The sequence below is a fragment of the Gymnoscopelus microlampas genome, assembly GCF_963454915.1.
Source record: "Gymnoscopelus microlampas genome assembly, chromosome: 9".
NCBI lineage: Eukaryota > Metazoa > Chordata > Actinopteri > Myctophiformes > Myctophidae > Gymnoscopelus > Gymnoscopelus microlampas.
The window spans coordinates 15,518,936-15,537,841 of record NC_139946.1 but is presented as its reverse complement, the minus strand read 5'-3'; the positions used below and the strand labels follow the sequence as shown (position 1 = coordinate 15,537,841).

The 18,906-nt window shown below is 42.2% G+C and overlaps 1 protein-coding gene across 1 annotated transcript; it reads left to right on the top strand.

Moving 5' to 3' along the window:
• Positions 1–3,514: 3,514 nt before the first annotated feature.
• On the top strand, positions 3,515–10,151 carry LOC311051413 (hydroxylysine kinase-like; the record flags this gene model as incomplete). The annotated part of the gene is made up of 5 exons (XM_084065979.1): positions 3,515–3,578; positions 7,251–7,534; positions 8,672–8,725; positions 9,165–9,345; positions 9,706–10,151. 5 exons carry the CDS (start codon positions 3,515–3,517, stop codon positions 10,149–10,151), a joined length of 1,029 nt encoding a protein of 342 aa, XP_083922105.1.
• Between the last annotated feature and the right edge of the window lie 8,755 nt (positions 10,152–18,906).

The following is an 18,906-nucleotide window of genomic DNA, read 5'->3' as shown; positions in this document are numbered from 1 at the left end:
AGCCCACTGGGAATATAGCCTAGGATATGGGGGTAGTTAAATGACTGTAATAGGCTATACAGGGCTGGGTCCAGCTGGAATAGGCTAGACTAGAATGTTCTAGGCCTTACTATACTGTAATAGGCTCTATTAGGCTGTACTAGGCTCTTGTGAGCCCTGTAGCCCCTTTGCACTTGAGATTAACCACTGTGTCCACGGGCAATAGTTTTACATGGGTTTGTGTCCACCGCCAATAGTTTTACATGAACATTTCTAGGCTATAGTACTGCCCCGTACAACCTAACAGAGCCCAGCACAGCCCACCAGAGCCCATTATAGCCCACCAGAGCCCAGCAGTCCGGCACATTCCAGCACACAAAGTCCAGCCCACTGGGAGAATAGCGTAGGGTATGGGGGTAGTTAAATGACTGTAATAGGCTATACAGGGCTGGGTCCAGCTGGAATAGGCTAGACTAGAATGTTCTAGGTCTTACTAGACTCTAATAGGCTCTATTAGGCTGTACTAGGCTCTTGTCAGCCCTGTAGCCCCTTTGCACTTGAGATTAACCACTGTGTCCACGGGCAATAGTTTTACATGGGTTTGTGTCCACCGGCAATAGTTTTACATGAACATTTCTAGGCTATAGTATAGTACTGCCCCGTACAACCTAACAGAGCCCAGCACAGCCCACCAGAGCCCATTATAGCCCACCAAAGCCCAGCAGTCCGGCACATTCCAGCACACAAAGTCCAGCCCACTGGGAGAATAGCCTTTTGTATGGGGGTAGTTAAATGACTGTAATAGGCTATACAGGGTTGGGTCCAGCTGGAATAGAATAGACTAGAATGTTCTAGGCCTTACTAGACTCTAATAGGCTCTATTAGGCTGTACTAGGCTCTTGTCAGCCCTGTAGCCCCTTTGCACTTGAGATTAACCACTCTGTCCACGGGCAATAGTTTTACATGGGTTTGTGTCCACCGGCAATAGTTTTACATGAACATTTCTAGGCTATAGTATAGTACTGCCCCGTACAACCTAACAGAGCCAAGCACAGCCCACCAGAGCCCATTATAGCCCACCAGAGCCTATCAGTCCGGCACATTCCAGCACACAAAGTCCAGCCCACTGGGAGAATAGCCTAGGGTATGGGGGTAGTTAAATGACTGTAATAGGCTATACAGGGCTGGGTCCAGCTGGAATAGGCTAGACTAGAATGTTCTAGGTCTTACTAGACTCTAATAGGCTCTTTTATGCTGTACTAGGCTCTTGTCAGCCCTGTAGCCCCTTTGCACTTGAGATTAACCACTCTGTCCACGGGCAATAGTTTTACATGGGTTTGTGTCCACCGGCAATAGTTTTACATGAACATTTCTAGGCTATAGTATAGTACTGCCCCATAAAACCTAACAGAGCCCAGCACAGCCCACCAGAGCCCATTATAGCCCACCAGAGCCCAGCAGTCCGGCACATTCCAGCACACAAAGTCCAGCCCACTGGGAGAATAGCCTAGGGTATGGGGGTAGTTAAATGACTGTAATAGGCTATACAGGGCTGGGTCCAGCTGGAATAGGCTACACTAGAATGTTCTAAGCCATACTAGACTGTAATAGGAGCTATTATGCTGTACTAGGCTCTTGTCAGCCCTGTAGCCCCTTTGAACTTGAGATCAACCACTGTGTACACGGGCAATAGTTTTGCACAAGTTTATGTCCACCGCCAATAGTTTTACATGAACATGTCTAGGCTATAGTGTCCCCGAACCACACTTTGGGAACCAGCCATGGACCCCTTTGGAAACCTTCTGTACACGGTGTACACAGAGTAAATTTTCCATTGAGTTAACTTCCAATAGTTTTGGAAAATAGCCTGCCACCCTGTGGAATTATGCTTGAACTGCAAAAAAAATCATCCGTGGGTGATGGGCGAACAAGTGGTGTCCACACGCAGAGGGGGGCCAAGAGGACATTTAGAGTCCCCCCGGTGAATTTTCATGCCCCCACAGACTGTACAGTGGAACCCAGAAATTGGCCGTGTCCACAGGGCATAGGGACTATGGCTCGTGGACACAAAGCGCTATAAGTGTAATAATAATAATAATAATAATAATAATAATAATTTGACCCCACCTTTAAAACGTATAAAACCATCAATACTGAATACCGTCAACATTCTTAGCGATCCCACTGTTTCTTCATGAACAGTACTTTCTAGTGTTATCTTTACAATTTACAATTTATTATTATTTAATCGTTTTTTGACGGCTAACTAGTCCTTCATACTTTTAGCTACAAACTCTGTTCCAACTGTGCAACGTTCGGCCTACTTAGGACATATTGGCTACAATTTGATTTTTTAAAATAATAACAACACACACACACACTCACGCACGCACGCACGCACACGCGCGCGCGCACACGTGCGCACACGTGCGCACGCGCATACACACAAGCGGACAAGGCGTTGTTTCTTTTCTGCCCTGACTCTTGTTGCCTTCCCATTCTTAATAAAAAAGTATTCAAACTTTTATGTAACCAATGAAAATAATTAACAAAAGATTAACTATTGGAACACAGGCTCCTTTTTCCATTTCCTGAAAATGTATGGTTTTGTACAAGTTCCATTAAGAACCTCTCACTCCGGAGTGAGAGGTTCTTAATGGAACTAGTTTTGTACACCAAGGTTACGATTCTACAGTCACATAAATGACTCAAACTTCTAACAATGATTTATGATTCATGTTGGTGACTCAGGACATGTCAAGAGATATACTGTATTATCTCCTACTAGTAGGATATAAAGTAAAGACATTACCTTCATGTGTACGTAGAACAGATGTTTAAAGAAAAGACGCTGCTGATCTGATCTGTGTGAGTTCATCTGAGGAATGTGGGGTTAACTACCTCAAACTCAACTAACTGTGAAAAACATCTGGCGTCACACTGATCTAAACAGACACTGGTCTAGTGTCAGGTTACAATTGTGTCTCTGTATTTAAGGTAGAAAGAAATGGAGTCATTGGATTTTGTGGAAATTAACAACTTTAAGATTTAAGCTGGCCTTATACACTACAAGACTTTTCCAGTCTTAAACGATTTTGAAATCTGGTATCATCACACACACTACAAGATCATGCACACACTACACGATTTTAAAAATCGGGGGCATCAAGATTCTATCCAGATTGTCGGGCTTGCCCGAACGCAGCAATAATAAATACTTTAAAAATAATAATACATTATTCATAATTAATTATTAATAATAATTATAATTACTGGCAGTGATGTCAGGACTTCGGTGCTCTATAGGATCCTCAAATTTTCTGCTAAACCAGCGAAGTCCACCGGAGTTTGCTGGTTTTGCTGACTCCAGGCTCCACCCCCTTTTGACCTCCAACCTCATTGTGAGCTTGGAGGTCCATTCAGCTGTTCTTATCAATGATGAACGAAACCTCCTAACTCCACTTTGTTTTCATTTCCTGAAAAATGAACATTTTGGAGTTAGCTGGTTTCTGCTGGACAGCAGAGATATGACATAATGGATGTGACAGTGGTGAGCTTCCGGGGCACATGTGGACTCCTGTCATTGGATGAGAGGGAAGGTGATGATGATTAGGATGAATATGATGATGGTAGACGATGAAGGTAGATGATGATGATGATGATGGTGGTGGTACATTGGTACAGGGTCCGAGTGTCTCCATTAACACTTTGGTCCTGGCTCTGACCTGAAGCGTTGAAGTGACCCAGACCCAGTAATGGAAAGTTCTTAACCCATTAAGACCTGAGGCCGATTTTACAAAATGTCTTCTAAATCCTAGCAGGTTTCTGAAAAACGTGTGATGCTAGATGAGTGGTGCTCAAACTTTTTCTTGTCAAGGACCCCCAAAATTATATGTATTTGGCCGCAGACCCCCATCTCAAAATATTTTGTTCCAGGGACCCCCAGAAGCAAAGATTTGAGTTACAAATGTTCGCTTAAGATTTGCAAAAATGTTCATGATTTAAAAAAGAAAGCAGATATACAAGCTCATATTTTGAATAGCCAAATAAATCTTGAAATGACACAGATGCGTTCCCGGTCTTAATGGATAAAGGCATGGCAGTAGGCTACGCATTTCAGTGTTTCGGTGTCATATCTTGCTTAGCATCGCTGAGGAAGATTTGACGCAAGAGAGGCCCTTTTTACCAGATTCACACATAAGGGGCATGTGAATACATACAAATGAAATATATCTTTATCAGATCTATCACTCTGAATGGAAAATTTGTAGTTTTTGTGTGCTTCCATGTCCACATGTTTCACTGAGTTAAACACACTAGACCATACCCGGTCGACGCATCCGTGGGGGGATATGCGCACATGATGTGGCAACCAGGGAGGCAGTTCGTCCCATAGCTGGGCAGCCCCGTAACCATGGCGACAGTGTTTTACACATAAACGCTAATAAGAAGCTGAGATTTGATGAAATTGAAAAACGGGCTTCACAGTTAAGTTCAGATGGTAATGGTCAATGGCTGTGTGCAAAATCAGAGTAATTGGTCCAGCCACTGAGGAGAACCGGGTAGCTTCACCTACCCCCACTACAGACGGACCCACTACAGACAGAGGTTACTAGAATTATAGTATGATAAGCCTAAAGCATAATTATTATTATATTCATAATTTTTGTGTCAGTTTGCCTTAGGCGTGAAGTCGGTCAGGGGCCACCATGGACAAAAATGTTGTTTGACTGGCATGTTTTTCCTACAAGGACATCCTCCTTTCCAGTAAGACAAAGTTAACACTGAAGCCTTGAGATATATTCAACCTTCAGGAAGCTCTTATACCACTGACTGTAGTCTGCATCTACACAAGATGAATGGTAAGTGTAGATTACTTACTACTTTTCCATCAGCAACTTCATGTGTCATTGCATAACTGATTCAGATCTTGTAGACAAGGCAGGTAAGGCAGTTTTAATTGTGTGGCACATTTCAACAACAAGGCAATTCAAATGTGTGAAAAAGTGCTCCTCGGAGCACAGTTCTCCGCCAGGTCAGGTAGGTTAGTGTGGGCCAGCAATGTTTGGAATTCACCAATCAGGCTGGAATGTGAAAAATGTTATGGATTGGACGGATCCGTCTTGACTAAAGAGATAATATATGATAATATTTTTAAATCCTGGTGGTGCTATAATAGGGCAATGTTGAAAGGGTGGCATTTGTTCCTTGGCGTAGTGTGAATGTGCTTGCAAAGTGTCACCGCAATCAGACGCTCCCTTCATGCTTTGCGGCATTTTGTTCAAAACGGGACACTCCTGCAAACTTTAGATGTCAATCTTAGCCGGGATGGATTATGAAAAATAAAACAGATCCGTCTTGATCACCTGACTATAGAGATCATGTGTACCGATTTGTGTTAAATTTGGTCGGTCTCCTGGTGGCGCTATAAAAGGAAGATGTGAAAAATGCATGGGAAAGGTTTTTCCTTGGCCTCTAGGGAGTGCACATCCAGGGCCATATTTTCGCGGGTGCCTTCATGGGTAAGGCACCGGTAAAAATAGGGCCCACAAAGTTTTACACAGATTGGTGCAGTTGTAGGTACAAACACGAATCGTCTTGCAAAATTCACAGAAATTGCACGCTGTGTTCATGATTTGAGCCATTTTGTTCAAAATGGAGCACTCCTGCAAACTTTGGAAGCCATTCTTAGCCAAACAGGATGGAATATGAACAATCTGAAAGACCAGTTTCGTTTACACAACAAGAATTCATTGGATAACATATCCGATGTGAGAGTGTGTGTGTTCAGTGTTGTAATGCTACTTTAAGAAGTGGGGGGGCGTACATGCATGCACATTCACGGGCACGCGCATTTTCGTGCACATGCGCAACACGCGCGGACGGACACACACTATAAAAACATGCTGATGTACAGCGGAAACATTGTGACAGCACACCTTGACTGATATGAAAACATTACATTGCATATGTTATGAATATCATAAAAAATGTGAATAACATCAATAAATATGAATGACCAATTGTACATGTGAGTCTATATCATACATGGGCAACTGGCGGCCCGGGGGCCACATGCGGCCCCCACCTTTACTTAATGCGGCCGCAGGTTGATATCGGGGAATACTGATATATTATTGATTTCAGCTTTACAATTCCAAACATGCAAATATTTAATTACTTCAGTCTATATTAGTAGCTTAATGACTAGCTTAAAGTATTACGATTCTATTGTCTTTTTTATGTCCAATGTCTTTGTATTAAGTTCTTAAAGTTAACATAAGTATAACTAAATGCATTTGAAATTAAAAACAAATGTTATTTTTCAGGATTCTAATTTACTTCTAATCTCAAAAATAGCCGATCTACAAGCCGATCTACAAGCTCAAAACACGCCGCAGTGCGACGCGTTTTGAGCTTTTAGATCGGCTATTTTTGCTACTTTTGTATGACATAGAATGGCATTTTAAAAAGTTAAAATACAGAAATAAGAGGTGTCTGCCCAACAGTATGCTATGTGGCCCTCTGGAGTGAGTGTGGAAATATAGTGGCCCTCTCCATCATCAAAGTTGCTCACCCCTGGTCTATATGCATGGCAATAAGTGCATGGCAAAGGGTGTATTTCTGCCTAGCAAAAAACATTGTGTTTTGATGTGAATAGTTTGTAGTAGTTACAACTAATATAATTTATCTGACGCTTGCTCCAGTCTAATTGCCCACTCTACAATCATCAGCAGTACTGTAGATGAACGTCGGATTGTTTTTCTAGTGATTGATAAGGTTACAATATAGCAGGATATTATTGCATGTCTTCCATACACAGCCACATGAACACTCATTGTGTTTTCTGTGGCTGTGTATGTATCTAATACATGCAATGTATGGAATTAAGCTGCAACTCTACTGACAAACGGTACAGGTCCTTACACACCGGGGGCAATTTTTTCATGCGAATAATTCGGGTTTTTTCATCAACGACAAAGGCTTGCTCCGGATCAATAATTTACTTGAGTGGAAGTACACAAATATTGGTCCACACACCACACACACACACACACACACACACACACACACACACACACACACACACACACACACACACACACACACACACGGATGGACAGGGTGCAAAAATAGTCTGCAGTTTTCTCGTTTTCTGGGAGTTTGTTCCAGATATGTGGTGCATAAAAGAGTATAATGGAAGAAAAAAAAAAGATACAGTTACAGTATGCAGTTATTCATTTTCATCCCAATTTCACATCCGCCAACAGCCAACCAACCTCACCTCACCCAGTCCCAGGCTACAGAGCTGGTCGCCCACCTGTACGGGTTGACGGTGAGTGAGGTCAGTGATCTACCCAGCTACATGGACCAGAACTTCTGTGTGGTGGACCAAGATGGCAGGAAATACATCCTCAAGGTCATTAATTCTGCAGAGAGCCAGAACCCTAGGCTGCTGGAGGTACAGACGCACGCCATGGGCTTCCTTCAGCAGCAGGGCCTTCCTACTCAAACACCACTGCCCACCACCACGGGACAGCTCATGAGTCTGGAGGTAATAGGTAGGACAACTCAATCACATGGGTCAGGGGTACATATCTAACGGGATACATGCGGTACGTATTGTAGCTTTCGGGCAGAAAATATCTCCATATTGTGACTTTTTGTGTGTAAATTAAAGGTAGGGTAAGTGATTTTCTTTGGTCAAAATAAGTGTTAAATAGTTCTATATTCTGATAGTACTCATTGCTATAGAGTGTTTGTTCAGTAACAGGAGCCTCCATGTCTCACCAGTTCTTCAATAAAGAGAATATGCGTTTTCAGGTCAGGATACCAATTTTATCCAATCAGGATAGATAGAGAACTCAGTCAGGATACAGATTAAACAAGTGAAGCGAATCTATTTGTGTAGAGCAGTGGTTCTCAAAGTGGGGTCCGGGGACCCCCAGGGGTACTTGAGGGGGTTCCAGGGGGTCCCCAGCTAAATGATGGACAGGAACCAAATGGACCCTTATGGGTCTGTAACTCTGAGAGTGTACAAATGGAACCAAATGGAACCAAATGGACCCTGACGGGTTCATTTGGTTCCATTTGTACACTCTAAGAGTTAAATTAACATTGATTTCATGATATGATTTGGGGTCCCATAGATAGAAATGCCATTAAATGGGGGTCTGTAGCCCTAATGCATGTCAAACTGGGGGGTCCTTGAAATTAAAATGGTTGAGAATCACTGCTAAAGCCGTAAAAAAAAAACTTCTTTTATTGGGGTCCCTGGCATATCTTTTCAAATGGGGGTCCGCGGGCTAATAAGTGTCAATTTGGGGGTCCTTGACATGAAAAAGTTTGAGAACCACTGGTGTAGAGTGAAATAAGAGCGTACCAAATGCGTTCTTTACTGGTCTGTTTTATTAAGTATAGAGGGTTTAAGTGGTACTGAATTTGCAGCTCAATAAAAGCTACTTATTCCTAGAGCATAACGGAATTTCACGATACATTAAAATCTGCGTGATGCGATTATTGTGTGCGTTTTTTATCACGGTAAACGATAATAACGATTATCGCCCCATCCCTAATGTACTGTATCTACCCTCTCTCGTTAGACTGTGGATTTGGCTGCCAGACATATTGTGTCCGGCTGTTGAGCTACATGTCTGGAACAACTCTCTCACGGATCCCTGCCTCGCCACAGATTCTCCATGAAGTGGGCAGGCTGGGGGCCACCATGGATAAAGTCTTGCAACAGGTAAACCGTCGCTGTCGGGCAGAAACCAGCTATCTCCAGCAATGTTTTAAAAATAAATCAGTGCTATTGATCACCCTTTACATCTGTGTGTTGTTTTTTCATTTCCTGAGAAGTTTATATTTTGGACATAGCTGGTTTCTGCCCCACAGCAGATACATCAAAGGTTTATCATCTGTATGTTTATTTATTTATTTTTGACTCTGCCATTGGATTATGTCCATTCCTTTCTACTGTATCAAATCTGAATAACATTAGGTACACAAATATTAAAGCCAGACAGCAGACACCATAATACATTATACTATGCAACCACTTTGTGATTGAAATAATATGAAATATGAAATGAGCTTGTATATCAGCTTTATTATTTAGGCCATGCGACACCGCCATACAAAGAACCATAGGACTCAAGTGGTTAAATAATCTGCTATATTCTCAGATGACATCTCCACACCTTGGCGTTCTACAACAAGATGAGATGTTCTGGAGCCTGTCCAACATCCATCTCCTGGAGCCGTACCTCCATGTGATGGATGGAGACCCCCTGCAGGAGGTGATAAAGGCCATCATAAAACAGTACAAGACTTGTGTGCGGCCCAAACTCAGCTCCTTTCAAAAGGGTAAAGACAAGTTCAAGATCCATTTAACAAACTCTGTTGTCATCTCTCAAACCAGTTCTCTCAACTAGAGCTTCTGAATTCTAAATTCAAAATGTGAAGTCTCTTTTTTTCTAAATAAATATCCATATTTGTGATGCTGTCATTTGGCCTACTTATTGAATGGCGTTTGTTGTCTGTATTCTGTCTGTATACTTTATGCTAATATTTCTGCATAGTATGGGATTATTTATTGTTCATTTAAAGAAACCTCTCTCTTGCTCTCGCTCGCTCGCTCTCTCTTGCTCTCACTCGCTCTCTCTCTCTCTCTCTCTCTCTCTCTCTCTCTCTCTCTCTCTCTCTCCCCCCCCCCCCTCCCCACAGGAGTAATTCATGGGGACCTCAGTGACCAGAATGTCGTCGTGCAACCTACTACCAATGGTGGTTACGAAGTTTCCGGTATCCTGGACTTTGGCCTGCTGAGCATAAACTGCTGCGTGTTCGAGGTCGCCATCTCCATCATGTACTTGATGCTGGAGAATCCCAGTCCCCTGGACGTGGGAGGAGCGTTTCTGTCCGGCTGGGAAAGCGTCTGGCCTCTGAAAGAGGCCGAGAGGGACTCCCTCTACATTCTGGTGCTCTGTCGGCTTTGCCAGTCTCTGGTTATCGGCCGATACAATGCCTCCAAATACCCAGACAACAAGGAGTATTTCCTGACGACGAGCAGCAGTGGAACAAGTCTTCTGCACAAGCTCTGGGGGCTGGGGAAGCAGGAAGTGGAAAGGAAGTGGTTCCAAGACGCGAAGGCGTACAACCTCAGTTCTGTTTAGTCGATGTCAGTGGGTCATGTTAGAGAACAGAACATTTTGTGTACTATCATTAGTACATTAGTGCATTCACATTATGCAGAATGACAATAAAAAACATGTTTTGATTGTGACTTTTGATTGATTGGTTTTGAAAAAAACTAACGTTTTTTTCTGTATTTGCAGTTCAATCAAAAACGACGTTGTTATCAATCTCACGGTGATGCTGTGTAAACTCCTTCCATATTTCTCATGCCAACCAAGAATAGAATGATGAGATGCACAGCACTATGGTTTCACGGAGATGTCTGTCTTCCTGTCTTCAGTGTTGTTTATCGTTAGTCTTTTCACAATCTGGGAACCCATAGTAAAAAAAAAGGAAACAACAGCGCCCTCTGAGATTAGTCTTTTCGTTGTCCATATCCAGTGTATATGATAGTAGCCTAGTGCACAGAGCATGCATGAACACACACACACACACACACACACACACACACACACACACACACACACACACACACACACACACACACACACACACACACACACACACACACACACACACACACACACACACACACACACACACACACACACACACACACCTCCCTGTGTGTTGACTCTACTGAGTGCATCTCATCCTACTTTCTCCTTGAATCTCATTTTCTTACATGGAGTTGGTAGACATTAGACTTAACTAGACACCCATTACAGCCCATGTGTTGGAGCTGTTATATCTTATCATTTGATGCCACCCTCTGGCCACAATTAGTATTACATCAGAATACACCCTTTGGCAACCCTCATTGAGTATTTATGCTGAAATCTATGAATGAGAGCAGGAAAGCATTCTGTTTTAAATGTATGGGCAGGCCACAATTACGTAGATCCTAAAAGAGTGCAGAGGATGTATGATCTTCATTAAATGGCGCTGAGCAATACTTTAAAAAAGGCAGATATAAAACCATGTAGTAGTAGGCCTAGCAGTATTTTGACTGCAAGTGAGGTTACATTAGTGTTTATAATATTATTTATGATAGGATTCTGAGTAACTTTTGTTGGTAGCAAATACATTTTAGGCTTTAAATTCTTATAACAAATAGTGATATTCAAGCGCATGTCACCTGACCTGCCTGTGGTTTTGTGGCTCAATTAATTAAATGAATTATGCATTTCCAGAAGCACTGGCAAACACATCTATGTATTACTGTGAAAAGAACTTGGCAGGGAAAGGTTCAAATGTGTGTATGTAGGTAACTATGAATAACACCCACTGGCACTGTCAGTCTCAAATGGAATGACTGGTTTGCAATATTTAACAGAGCTTTCACCGGTGAAGGCAAGAGGTAGAAACACATGAAAAGACGGGTTGAGTTGCAACAAGTGAGCCTGTGTTTGAAGCAGGATACAATTACATTTTCTGTATTTTTAGTAACCTCCGTTACTCAAGTACTGTATAGGCTACTGTACTTAAGTACAATTTTGAGGTACTTTTACTTCTACTCCACTACATCTCAGAGGCAAATATTATACTTTTACTCCACTATTATTTGAAAACTTGAGTTACAACTTACTTTGTAGATTTGGATTATTATTACAAAACATACATTAACCACTTCAGTCCTCTATACATGTTGGCCATTTGAATATATCCAATCTACAATGTGAGCTTTTAGGCATCAGTGTTCAGCTATAAGTTCATGTAGGCCTAAATATATGGTGTGTTTATAGCCATAGGTCTGATAATGATGCACCATGCATGTTCAAATCATGTTAAAAATGAAGACACAGTAGCTAATGTAATATTGAGGCCCACTCTTCCTTGGTGTCCACTCTTGTGTGCCTGCCTGCGCGTGCGTGCATATGTGCGCTCGTGTGGCCTATAGTCGCTTCCTGTGGGCTTGTTTTTTGTAGAACTTGATTCCCTCGCAAGATCTGGCAACACCAATAGGGCTCTGTGCTGCTATGTATCATCAAGCATCACCTGTGTGCACTGTAGTGTGCAGTCGGTTGTAGGCCTACACGCCAAGATGTGAAACACTTAATAATAACAACTGCATGTTGAGTTGCACCATAGACTACTTCAACATTCCCCAAACATAGAAAAACCCACTGTTTATTATTTTGTAGGCTGACATTGTTTAAAGTTTGAAACACAACTGTCGGTCGCCTCTATGCTACTTTTTAACACAAACAAGTTTGTCAACACCGAAAGAAAGAAGTTATGCAACAGTTCAGTTAAACAGGGAGTTCAGCTGCTGCTTCAAAACTTGTGGAGAATGAAATGCCTCCTGAAGAAGACAACATCTGGTAAGTAGGTTACGTTGTAGCCTTTGTTGTTGTAGCATTAGCCATTTAATTGAGGCTAATAGCCTAGCCTTAATCTAGAATGGGTGTCAACTGTCAAGGGTTTGGGTTTTATTTGTCAGCCTGTGCCTGTTATACGATTTTGTCACATTTGCTGTGGTGTGACATGGCGTAGCTGTTGAATAAATATGCTCCCCTCCGATAAAGACCCTAGTTCTGTAATATAAGGAGATAATAGGCCTAATTTTCTTGTTATTTGATTAATTGGGCTATTGTTCTAATTGACAGATTATATCTTTATGTTGGCAAGCAATGGTGGAAAAGGTGCTGCATTTTTTTCTTAAGTAAAAGTATCAATACTGCAATGCAGAAATACTCCATTACAAGTAAAAGTCCAGAATTAAAAATGTACTTGTGTAAAAGTACAAAAGTATTAGTATCAAAATGTACTCAAAGTACCAAAAGTAGAAAGTACTCATTATGCAGAAGGTACCATTTCACAAGTTTTCAAATGTATAAAATCTTTTGCAAATAGCAGATGTGACTCATTGTGAGCTTGTAGATTGTCTATTTACAAATGGCCTGAAGTGGCTGTGTGTTCACTGTTTTGTAATAATAATCTAAATCTACAAAGTAAGTAGTAACTCAACCTTTCAAATAATTGTAGTGCAGTACAATTATTTGCAATATTTGCATTTTAGATGTAGTGGAGTAGAAGTAAAAGTATTGAATTTAAAATACTCCAGTAAAGAAAAAAATACCTCAAAATTGTACTTAAGTACAGTACTTGAGTAACTGTACTTAGTTACTTTACACCACTGTTAGCAAGTCGCTTTGGTAGGCTACTAGCTTTATTATGAACGATTTGCATTGTGGACATAGTAGCCATTAGGCCTAATAGACTAGATGTCATACCGTCATGTCACCACTAGAGTTCACTCAACCTCCATGTAAAACAACACCTACAGCACACAGCCATTATTTTCAGGTCCAGTTGTAGGCTACTGTTGATATGATTCCACTCAGACGGTTGGTTGCATTTTGTTGCCTCCAGGATTCTTTCAGACATGAGACAGACGGGGAAGAAGGGAAATGCATGGTGTGCTTTCTTATTTCATATTATTCATTATCATTATGGTCCATAACATTTTCACCTGTTGGATGGTTGTGTTTGTATGGTACTGGTCATTGTCACATGTGGTCCGGCCCTGGACACTGGTCACGTGTCCAGGGCCGGCCGCTGGCATAAGCAGTCTATGCGGTTGTTTAGTAGCGTGGAAACCAGACAAATCTGCCAAAAATAAACAGCCCTTTGCATCTACACAGTGATATTAGTCTGGCCATGCCAGGCTGGTTGCTTAGGGGAGCATATCCCACCCCCTCACACACACCCTCATGCACACACTGTATAATCAAGTGAAATCATCTCTGGAGCCTGTTATAGTCACGGAATTGTTCAGACTAATTGAGAAACCTGTGAACATTCCCACCTCAGAAGATCACACTTCTTATGAAAGCTTGGACTTTATTTCTTTCTGCTCCTCTACAGTCATCTCTGGTGATGGCTTGATTTTTCATCGATTTAATACTTAATTAGTCAGAAATGTAAACAGGCACGGTGACACAGTCGGTAGCGCTGTCACTAGACAGATGGAACTAGCCCAAGCAGGGTTGAGGAGATGACTCAGGGAAGTAAATTGGGCATCAAACTGGGTGATGATGTGGTCAAGAAGAGGAGCAGCCATGTTTCATCTGATGTACTCTTATATGGTTTCTGCAGGAGCAGGCAATCAAAAAGTGTGATCCTATGTTCTACCTGAATGTTCACAAGATTCCCAATTAGCCTGAACCCTTACTCTGACAGGTATCTCAAATGACAGGTGAGAATTATCAGCCTGGTCAAATTAGTCAAACTTGCAGTGGTGGTCACATACTTGTACTTGATCACATACAGTAATCAAGTACACTTGATTACTGTACATTTTTGGAGTATCAACACTGATACTTTAAATCAAGTAAAGTACAAATATACAAAAGATACACTTACGTACAGCATTCAAGTAAAGGTACATTACTACTGTCCACCACTGGCTTTATGGTTTATTTTACAGCACATTTATGGACAATGAATCGAATGATCACTTGATAATTAGTTGATATTTACATGAACAAAAACGCAAGCTTCAACTATTCTTTCTGCCTTCCTTTTCCATGCCTGTTCCAGTACCAGACCCTTCCCCATTCGTCTGCGCCAACTGCAATAGAGACTGTCACTCCAGAGTGGGGCTGTACAGCCACAGTCGCCGCTGCAAGAAAAATTGACCCCTCAGGCGCAACCCATCGTCATCACTGACGGACGGATGCCTATGATGGTGTGTAACTACTTGTCATCGTGTTTATGGTATGTCTATTTATGGTACTGGTCATTGTGTCTAGCTGGCTTTGTGTTTTCACACCCTTTGGTCCTTCTACACTTTACTAATTCTACCGATTTGACCAGAATGGGTTATAGTTTATTTCTGGAAAGTTCCATATCGGATCAAGAGTAGGTTACAGTGGCAATATGAATATTGTCTCTTTTGGGTGGAAACCTCATATGTCCAAAACTGTTTACTTTTCCGGATTCAAATTCAAAAATAGCAAAAGTAGCCGATCTACAAGCTCGAACCGCGGCGTAAAGCACTGCGTTTCGAGCTTGTAGATCTGCTACTTTGTATGCTTTTATGTGACTCTGTAGTATGATCAAGTAGGGCGTTAATTTATGAACAAAACACAAAAAGTAATATGGAGATAAGAGGTTTCTGCCCGACAGCAACGATATGGTTGTACAGCGGTCATCATTAGCTGATGTAGACGTGCTCTCCACCCACGTATCGGAGGAGAGGCGAGCGTCTAGTGTAACCACCAGGCTAAGCGAGTAATGAAGAGAAAGTGCATATAGGCACACAGTTTGAAGTCATATTCCTTTTTTCACTGAATAAACCATGCAAACATCTCAGAGGAGTCGCCCCCAGCGTGACATTTAGGAGTGTGCATGAAGAAGATGGCTCTGGCTCTGACAGGCCTCCGATGGCCTTGCACTGTCCTGTCCTGTCCTCTCTCAAGCTCTCTTAAAATAATACACCAGAAAGCTACTGCAGCGATACCAGCCCTAATGGTCCCCCTCTCTCTCGCCACCATCCAAAACGCTGCCATGCCAAGACCACACACACACACACACACACACACACACACACACACACACACACACACACACACACACACACACACACACACACACACACACACACACACACACACACACACACACAGAGTACGTGCAAAGCACTCACCCAATTTGCAATTAGAGTTCGGATCCGGAACCAGATCCAACATTGTAGAACCATAATCGGTTTCATCACATTTGGATTGGAACCGTTTCCGGAACACACTGTAAGAGCTGGTATGTGGACTTCACGTCTGCTCTACAGGGTCCCCACGGTCATGAAATTCCTGGAAATATTTTGAAAAAAAAAAAAAAAAAATCCAGTACTGGAAAAGGTTTGGAATTGATCAAACTTCATCAAAGGTCCTGGAATTTATCAAGGGTCCTGGAAAAATATTTGGCTATGCATTGTTTTTGACTATTGATTTTTTTTAATACAAAACCTTTTCATAAAGATGTATAACATTACACGAAATATGTAACATAAGTAGTTTTTCGCCGAACAGGCTGTGTAACACCCCATCCGCACTGCCAGCGATGCGACGTGACGCGACGCGAGCGGGCGATGAAATCTCATTAAAATACATGTTTTTGAATGAGACCGTCCTGACCTTCCGCAAGCGACAACGAACCGTGCAACGACGTCGTCCACCCCTCCTATTTTTACTCACAGGCTCTATTTGAGCGAGGTTTCGCGGCTGTGCCCCACCCCCAAACACTTTTTATTGTTTTTTATTTATTTATTTTGCTACACTGCCTATCTTTGGGCATTGTACATAGGAGTAAGAGACACATTATTGCGCTGAATGATTGTTATATAGGCCTGGAAATTGGGCTAAATATTCTAGAAAAGTTTTGGAAAAGTTTTGGAAATTCATTGCTAAAAATGTGTGGGGACCCTGGCTCTACAATTACAATACCAGTGGTTCTCAAACTTTTACATTTCAAGGATCACCATAACTCTGGGAGCGTACAGATGGAACCAAATGGACCCTTACGGGTCCATTTGGTTCCATCTGTACACTCCCAAAGTTACAGACCTGTAAGGGTCCATTTGGAACCCCCTCAAGTAACCCAGATGGTCCCTGGACCTCACTTTGAGAACCACTACAATATGTATGCAATATTGTATATTATGCTGGAATTTGTGTTTGTAAAAAAAAAATAATACCAACGTCATATATTAAAGGGAACCTTTGGACTGTTAAGGAACCGGATCCAAACCCTATTTGCAATGCATGCGAAGATGCACGCAATGCTGTTTTGCATGCCCTCTCTCACACAAACAATTTACAATTTAGGCATACAATACATCACAATGCATAAAGACAGTGTAGTGCCTCAGTAATCATCAGTCTAAACATTATAATATCAAAAATAAATATTTACATTGAAACTATACAAACTATAGGATGCCAGGGCAACAAAGGAACCTGGCATCTGTTTAAGTAACATGCTATCTAAATTGCATTTTAACCTTTGCATAAGCCTGTAAGGTTGTCAAGGCTAGGGCCAGTGCTACGGCAAGTGCAACGGGCTAAAGTGGTAGTCTGAAGAGGTGAGTCTTCAGATTACGCCGGAAAATTGGGAGTGCGTCTGCAGTTCTGACTGCGATGGGGAGTTTTGTTCCACAGTTTTGGGAGCCAGAAGGGAGAAGAGTCTGGGGACGTGTGGAGCGTTGTCCCGGATGTTTTAGGGAAGGTTCTGACAGCTTCCCTGGCAACAATCAATGCATGTTCACTCTCTCCTTCCTCGTTCTCTCAACGGGTCTATCATATGTTTCACCCTCCTCCCTCCCCCACCTCAAAGTATAGCACCATCTGCCCTCTGCCCCAGCAGCCTCCATGCAGCTCGTCGTGTGTTCCGTCCAGTCATGCAGTAAAACTCCCAGTGAGGCTGTTTGTTTTTTGTGCTGCTCTCCATCTGTGCCTTCGCCACAAGTTATTGACATCCAGGCTCAACCGGCCTGAAAGTGGCTTATTTACAAAAATCTCTCTGCTCTGTATATCCTTCACAAGAACTGTGCTGCATTGGTTCTGGTCCGGGGACCCCCCATGGGTCATTGAGGGAAAGCAGATATACAAGCTCACTGTGAGCTTGTACATCTGCTATTTTTGAACATTTTTGAAAAATCTTCAAAGTGTTTGACATTTTCTTTTATAATTTAGATAAAACATTTTTAACACAAATTCTTCTCTCCTGGGGGTCCCTGGCACAAAACATTCTCAGATGGGGTCAATTTTTCAGATCAATTTGGGGGTCCTTGGCACGAAAAAGTTTGAGAACTAAACTGATTTATAAGGCATTAAGAATCGGCTTCAGCTTAATGGGTTATTTACCAATCTGTCTGCAGTGTATATATCACAAGTGCTATACCATTCCCCTCTCTCTCTCTCTCTCTCTCTCTCTCTCTCTCTCTCAATATAATTTCTTGCTATTCCCTTTTCCTCATCCAACTCTCCCCCCACCCACCGCACCCCCACACCGCACCACCTTCTCTCACTCTCTTTCTCTCTTTGTCCTGTGCTCGCTCTATCGTTCCTCTGTAATACTTTAATTCTCTGCTCCACAAATTGCCAGTTGAAATGGAAATGGCAAAACTCAAAGGAGTCGGCCCTAATGCACCGACCCCACTTATGGCCATCATAAATCCTCTTGGCATTTTAAAAAACAGAGCGCTCGGGGTCTGCCTTTTTAGAATACAGCAGAGGAATTAAATTTGCACTCCAAAGACCACACATCCACAACCTTTTTCAGACGTTGATAGGTTTCAAAATATGACTCTGCGCCTATTGCTGGCCCATTGGAAGGATATTATGATGATAATAAGCACTTTTCAAAACAAAGGTTACTACGTGATGTACAGTGCAATGCAGCCTAACGTAGCATTGCTAAGCTATGCAGTAAAAGTGAGTTTCTGAAAACCGTTTAGAGGAGGCCGGTCTGCAGGCCTCAGGGCCCCAGGCAAATCATTTCATAGCCGGAGGACCTCAATTGCGAAGGTCTGGTAACCGTTTGATACTGATTAATGGTTGCCATTTCATATCATTAATTGTATTACCTATACCAGGGGTCTTTCAGGCCAAGGACCCCATAGCTGAGAGAGTGAGAGATGAAGCAGGGACCCCCCTTATATTGTATAAAATTGTGTTGCAGATTAAACTTGTTCATAGATGTAATAGATTGCTTCGTTCTCATAGGCATTTTTGACAGCACTATCATTGTGTAGTGTTGGGTTGTGTTGGATTCATGTTAATGTGTATTTTC